We start from the raw sequence: 6,717 nt of genomic DNA on the forward strand, positions 1-6,717 counted from the left end.
GAGAGAGACACGGGTGAGTTTTTATTCCAGCACAGCCGCCACGTGTCCACAGGACTCATTCCTAGCACCAAAGTCATTGCAATAAGCAGAGCTCTCAGAATGGGGATTGTCAGCACGGGCCCACCCTGCTGCCTGTTGTTCAGTAAGAGAGGGCGCCCAAGGGATAATCCTGCATCCTCCTGGTGGTTTTACATGAGGCAGAAGTGTCATTACCTGCAGGGACTGTTGGTGCCCCAACAGCCAGGCCTGTGTCAAGCCCTGGGAGGCTGCAGAGCTGCTGCTTTCTCAGCTTTGTCCCCCATAGTGGTGATGGAGAGCAGAGGGAGGAGACCTCCAGCGTGAGTCTCAGGGGCTTTGGCTGCAGCAGGTGAGAATGTGATGCCTTGCTCACCCCTCCCAGCCAGCAGCCTTCTCATTTCTAGACAGCGTTTGCAATGCTGTGTGTCATTGCAATACACAGGTGGTAGAATGTGGCTTGGGGAGGGAATCTGGTTCTTCTGATCCTCCCAAGATAATGGCTTTGTCCCATTCTCTGTGGTGCTGCAGGAAGTGAAATATTCACATACCCGAAGCCTGCTTTAAAACACAAAGCAGCAAAGGCTTCTCAGGAGCACAGGTCAGTGCCTGGCAGGCCATGATGCTTGGGTTAAGCTGGAGCCATGGGGTGCGCAGCTCTTTGCACAGCACATTCCCACCCCTTGCTCTTCCTCCCTTAATCCGTTGTTCTTCCTCAGGAAGGGCTGAGCACACACCTCTCCCCCCGTGGCTCTCAGGCCAGCCCCAAGCCCGAGCAGCGTCAGAATCACCTGGGGATGATCCCTCTCCTCTGGCTCCTTCTCCTCTCAGTGAACAAAGTGCGGGTTTCGAAAGGGACTTGATGTAGGAGAGAGGACTTTGCTTCCCGCAGGAATGCCAGTGTCGGTCGGGGGCTTCCTTTGGAGCAGTCACGCGCCCATGGTGCTGAGCTGCAGGGATTAAAGCAGCTGTGAACTCGGGTTTTAACCAGTGCTGTAGCAGGGGGCTGGCCTCTGCTGGGATGCCGGGTGCTAGTCCAGGTGGATGGTCCATGCTGCTGGTTGCTCAGGGGCGTGCAAGCAGGCTTTGGTTTTACAGCCACGTCAGGAAAAGGTGGAAGAAATGGTTAAGGAGACCCACCAAATGGCCTCTCACCTCTTTGCACAGGTAGTGGATGCAGCTGAGGAGCTTCCTACAGAGGGTCTGTGGCACACTAAGAGCTTTATGTCTTAGCCCCAAGAAGATGAGGCTATTGCAGGGGATGCAGCCACTGGTTTCCTGCTCTGCAGCAGGAGCCATCTCTGGTACCACCTCATGTCTTGTTTTCCCTCTCCCCATGTTTTCCACCTTTCTCTCCAACTCCCCCCCAGTCTTTTCTGGACAGACCAAACAGCACTGCCCTTGCAGTTACCATCCTCCATCCACACTCATGCTGTACCTCATGCAAGATGCAGCCATACACTCAGAGCACAGAAACATGCTGCTGGCAACCGTGATAATTTATTGGGGGTACATCACAGTGATACGGCCACGCACGGAGTGAGATGCTGCTCCGGAGCATAGCCATTGACCGCTGTGGACTTGGCAATGGGGGTCTAGCAAGGGAAGCTAGTGCCTCTGCTCGGGTGTCACTGCTGCTGCTCTGCCCCTGCCTTGCTGCCTGCTCCATGCCCTTGTTCCTTTGGAAAGGAACCGCGAAGCAGGCGCAAGGATGGAGGGCGAGCGGGGCCGCAGCAGTCAGCACATCAACCAGAGCCCCTAAATGACCAGGTCTGCGGGCTTGGGGTGCGGGGGGTGGCCCGGGGCCGGCGGCGTCGAGGGCGTCGTGCTGCGGGCGCTGCAGGCGAGGAGGAGCCCACCGGCGGCGAGGAAGGCTCCGGCGAACCAGCCCAGGAACGTGGCTTCCCCGAACTCCCAGCGGGGCACGATGTCGGGGACGCTGCTGTCCCAGAAGTCGAGGACGGTGTTGTAGGCGACCCAGGACACCGGAGCCAGCGTGGCCATCCCGGCCGTGCCGAACGTGGCTCCCCCGGCGAGCAGGAGCCGCCGCTTTAGCCGGGGCTTGTCCTCGCAGGGGGTCCAGCCCTCCAGCCCCGGCGCGGCCAGCAGGGCCCCCAGCAGCCCCAGCCCGTTGGAGAGGCACATGAGGAGCCGGGAGACGCGCAGCTCGGGGGGCAGCGCCAGGAAGGAGCCGTGGGCCCGGCACTCGACCACCCCCTCCTCGCGGGCGATGCAGACCTGCCACAGCCCCATGCTCCACACCTCCAGCTCGTTCAGCTCCAGGTTGAGGCTCTTCCAGAGCGGCACGAAGGTGGTGACACAGGAGGAGACCCAGCCCAGCAGCGCCAGCAGCAGCCCCCCCGCCTGCGCCTTCGCCCTCCAGCTCCCGGCCATGCTCACACCGGCCGCGGGTTCGAGCCGGCTCCGCCGCCGTCGGGGTGGGGCCAGGCTCATCCTCACGCTCCGCAGGGGAAGCGGAGCTCGTCCCGTCGGGGCTGCGGCCGCTGCCGCCCCGGGCCGGGAGGGTTAAACCGAGGCACGGAAATCAGCGGCCACCCGGAGCCTTGGCAGGGACGGAGCCTCCCGGCAGCGCCGCTCCGGCCGCGGTGGGGCCCGGAGGGGACCCCGAGGTGTGATGCGGCTGCAGAGCCGGCGTCAGGCGCCTCTCAGAGGCACCGACCTCATTCACTCGGTAAATGAATCAGAAAAGGAGCCTTCGAGAGCTGCGCTGAGGACTCAGGGGGGGAGGCTTTGCCTGCTGCTCACAGATGGGCACCGATGGCCCAGTCCTGCACCCTGACCCTCACCAGGGACATGGCTCCTGGTGCCCGATGGGGGAATGCTGCCCCGGGGAAGGTGCCCGGCTGCTGAAACATGGATGGGGAAAAGGATGGGCAGCATCACCAGGAAAATCCCAACTTCAGCTCCCACCCACCCCCTCCAAGGCCCTCCCTGGGGTCTGTCAGCGGATTCATCTTCCCCGGGAGATTAGTGACTAATCTCTCCATCATCTGCTGTCTTTCTTATCAACGGGGTACTGGGGCCCAGCCTGGAAATTACCAAGTCCTGCTGGTGCCAGGGTCCAGCCCCACTGAGCACCAGGGCGGGACTTCTCATGGGGCTCCCAAAAGGTGGGGGTGAAGAAGCATGGACCACTCAGGAGACGGCCGATGTTTTCCAGCCCTTGCTGACCATCCCATCCCCAAGATCGGAAGGGAAGCATCATCCCGAGAGCAGGGAAATCCACTGGGAAACCCCTCCTGTTCCTTCCGCCTGGCTTTGGGGCTCCTGCTCTTTCTGATTAAATCGTCTCAAGGTAATTGTGCCTGTCATTGAGACAGATTAACGGGCCACCTTCTGCTGCTGGAGCAGGATTGGCGGCTGCCACCGAGCTCCCAGTCCTTCCCTCCCACTGGCCACAGCAGAGGATTCCCATCCGCAACTGGTGGGAAGATGCCCAGTGGCTGCCAGGACAGAGCAGGAGCCACCACCCGAGATCAGCGTCTGCCGGCGCAGCAGCCGCTCCACATGGACACCAGGTGGGTGCCCTTCGCCCAGGGGTCTGCTCGGGGCTGGGGGCAGGAGGGGGATCCAGAGGCTGATGTCCTCTATTGCTGGGCCTGCTTCTTGGCAGAGGTGAGGGGATGCTGGGAGGAGGCAGCGTGTCCATGGGGCTCATCCCTGCTGCTGTCCAGGTTGTGTGCCAGGAAGGTGACCCCCCAACACCCCCCCCCAGGACCCCATCCCAGGGAGCGCAGCAGCTGGGTCTGTGTCTCCATCATGGGCTGCCCTTCCTCCTGCCCCAGGGCCGCTCTGCTTGCAGCTCATCAGAGCTGGCAATGGCAGGCAGGGCCTGGGGCACGCATGGAGCGTGACTGCGGGTGTTCACCTGCACATTGGTCACTGCCGGGGCTGCTCCCCGCAGAGGCAGGCACCTCCTTGCCAGGCTCTGCAATGCAATTACAGCCCCTAATGGGCTTAGCCATCTGGTGCTAGCCCGTGGCTGCCCCGGCACTGCTCCATGGCTGGCACATGCGCTGCCAGGCAAGGGCAGCCACAGCAGACCCTGCCCCTTGGAGAGGCACCCTCCATGTCCAAAGTAACCCTCTGCTTTGTGTGCTCCATGGCAGGACCCTGTGCCCAGCCCGGGGCTGAGCTCCAGCCCCGGCCCCACCATGGTGCTCCCCTGCACCCACAACAGCATTGGCAGCAGCCGGCCGGCGATTGAGGAGCTCCGTGGCCGCAGCAACTCCATCCCCGCAGCACAGACCCCCACTGCCAAGCACATGCTGGCCTACCTGCCCCGGCCGCCCACCGACACCAGCCGCTATGGCACCTTCCCCCAGAAGGTATGGACCGGATTGCACCGGGGCTCTGGGGCATCCTCTGGGCAGGATGCCACCGCGGTGCTGCCTCAGGTCATTGCTCACCAATGGGCTCCTTTTCTCCCTTGCAGCCTGATCCCCCGGCTGCTCCCAGGGCTCTAGCTGAGGACAGCCACCCGCAAGCCACCACCACAGCCAAGAGAAGCGTCCTGATGCCAAACTACCCATCCCCACCGCGCCACAGCAGCATCACCCCCGGTGAGCCGTACCCGCTGCGGAGCCGCGGCAGCGCGGCTGCCCCACACCATCCCGGTGACCTGCCCTGGTGCTCACCGGCTGCCGCGCAGGACAGCGGTGCCCGCTGGTGCCCACTGCACGCCCTGAGCGTGGCCAACATCCCCAGCTCGGTACGCGGCAGGACCCCTGCCCGCGGCAGCGCTGCCACCTCCGTGCCCACCGCCGAGGGGCTGCAGGGCCGGCGCCGCAGGCTGCTGGAGGAGGATGGCCCCATGCTCCAGGCTGGCAAGCGGCAGCGGCAGCGCTATGTGACGAAGGTGGGCAAGTGCCAGGTGAATCTGGGCAACATCCAGGAGAAGAAGCGGTTCCTGTCGGACATCTTCACCACCATCGTGGACCTCAAGTACCGCTGGTTCCTATTCGTCTTCATGATGTGCTACATCGTCACCTGGGTGATGTTTGGCACCATCTACTTCTTTGACGCCTGGGTGCGGGGTGACGTCGGGCACCGGGGTGACCCTGAGTGGCCAGTGTGCATCGAGAACGTCGATGGCTTCGTGTCCGCCCTGCTGTTCTCGGTGGAAAGCCAGCGCACCATCGGCTATGGCTCCCGGATGGTGACGGCCAACTGCGCCGAGGGTGTCATCCTGCTGATGGCACAGTCCATCGTGGGCTCCATGATCGATGCCCTCATGGTCGGCTGCATGTTCGTCAAGATCTCCCGGCCCAAGAAGCGTGCTCAGACCCTGATCTTCAGCAAGAACTGTGTCATCTCCCGGCGGGATGAGCGGCTCTGCCTCATGTTCCGTGTGGGAGACCTGCGGGACAGCCACATGGTGGATGCCAAGATCCGAGCCAAGCTCATCAAGTCCCGGCAGACGGCTGAGGGTGAGTTCATCCCCCTGGAGCAGTCGGAGCTGAACCTGGGCTATGACACGGGTGAGGATCGCCTGTTCCTGGTGGAGCCGCAGATCATCTGCCACGTCATCAACCACCGCAGCCCCTTCTGGGACATGTCGGCCGAGTCGCTGCGCCGGGAGCAGTTCGAGATCATCATCATCCTCGAGGGCATCGTGGAAGCCACAGGTGGGTCTATGGGGTCAGGGAGGGAACCTGGCCTTGGGGCTGGCATCACCCCGGCAATGGGTGACCCAGGGCTGGAGACCCCTCGTGGGGCAGCGGGTGGCTCGTTGTGGCACCCCAACACTGAGTGCTGCCTCACCACAGGGATGACGTGCCAAGCCCGCACCTCTTACACGGAGGATGAGATCCTCTGGGGGTACCGCTTCGAGCCCTGCATGTCCCTGGAGAAAGGAGCCTTCCGGGTGGACTACAGCCGCTTCGAGATGACCTTCGAGGTGCAGACCCCGGCGGCCAGCGCCAAGGAGCTGCACGAGCTGAAGGAGCTGGAGCAGCAGGAGCACTCCACACTCAGCCTCTACTGGGACCACCTCCTGCAGCCCTGTGCCCTGCCAGGGCCCGCAGAGGATGCTCTGCCAGGGCTGAGCATCCCCGGGAGCCGGGACCAGGTGCTAGAGAGGGGGGGCAGCGCCTGAGCTGGGTGGGTGCCCAGCACTGACAGTGCCATAGCCCACCCTTGCCCTTGGGGCACAAAGCAGGACAGCGGGAGATGGACGGGTGATGGAGCCGGGGCTGAACCAGTGATGGATCGGTGATGGACAGGTGATGGATTGGTGATGGATTGGTGATGGATCGGTGATGGATTGGTGATGGATCGGTGATGGATCGGTGATGGACGGGTGATGGATTGGTGATGGATTGGTGATGGATCGGTGATGGACAGGTGATGGATCGGTGATGGATCAGTGATAGACATCTCCGCATTAAACCCCCCACACCAGTAAATGAGCTCTGCGTGTGTACTGTGTTGGTGGGAGCTGTTCACACCCACACTGGGTGTGAGGCAGGAGGGTAGGGGGGCTGGAGCCCAAACACCCCATCCCATGCACAGGGCTCCAGAACCCCCATCATTGCCCCATGGACCCAGCCATCTCCCCACAGCACCCCCCTCCCACGGTACCCCCCATCCCCATCATGGAACTGTCACAGCTGGGGGGGGAGGCTGGGGCACAGCTGGATGGGCTGAAATCAATGGAGTTCATCAGTTAATGGGGTGGGG

At 62.7% G+C, this 6,717-nt stretch overlaps 2 protein-coding genes across 2 annotated transcripts; one reads left to right on the top strand and one right to left on the bottom strand.

Annotated features, from left to right (window-relative positions):
- Positions 1 to 1,773: 1,773 nt before the first annotated feature.
- On the bottom strand, positions 1,774 to 2,409 carry CLDN25 (claudin 25). Its single transcript, XM_034069623.1, has one exon. It carries the CDS (start codon positions 2,407 to 2,409, stop codon positions 1,774 to 1,776), a length of 636 nt encoding a protein of 211 aa, XP_033925514.1.
- A 1,059-nt stretch (positions 2,410 to 3,468) lies between these two features.
- LOC101871991 (G protein-activated inward rectifier potassium channel 4-like) lies at positions 3,469 to 6,133 on the top strand. The gene is made up of 4 exons (XM_034069624.1): positions 3,469 to 3,651; positions 4,146 to 4,364; positions 4,472 to 5,663; positions 5,805 to 6,133. The coding sequence occupies exons 1-4, from the start codon at positions 3,469 to 3,471 to the stop codon at positions 6,131 to 6,133; spliced, it is 1,923 nt and encodes a 640-aa protein (XP_033925515.1).
- Positions 6,134 to 6,717: the final 584 nt, after the last annotated feature.

This window comes from Melopsittacus undulatus, chromosome 15 (assembly GCF_012275295.1).
Source record: "Melopsittacus undulatus isolate bMelUnd1 chromosome 15, bMelUnd1.mat.Z, whole genome shotgun sequence".
Lineage (NCBI taxonomy): Eukaryota > Metazoa > Chordata > Aves > Psittaciformes > Psittaculidae > Melopsittacus > Melopsittacus undulatus.

Excerpts from the sequence above, each read along its gene's own strand:
- CLDN25 (XM_034069623.1), bottom strand. The coding sequence starts at position 2,409 with ATGGCCGGGAGCTGGAGGGCGAAGGCGCAGGCGGGGGGGCTGCTGCTG.
- LOC101871991 (XM_034069624.1), top strand. The coding sequence starts at position 3,469 with ATGCCCAGTGGCTGCCAGGACAGAGCAGGAGCCACCACCCGAGATCAG. Across the intron at positions 4,365-4,471 it reads ATGGCACCTTCCCCCAGAAG|CCTGATCCCCCGGCTGCTCC; the intron begins GTATGGACCGGA and ends TCTCCCTTGCAG. Across the intron at positions 5,664-5,804 it reads GGGCATCGTGGAAGCCACAG|GGATGACGTGCCAAGCCCGC; the intron begins GTGGGTCTATGG and ends GCCTCACCACAG.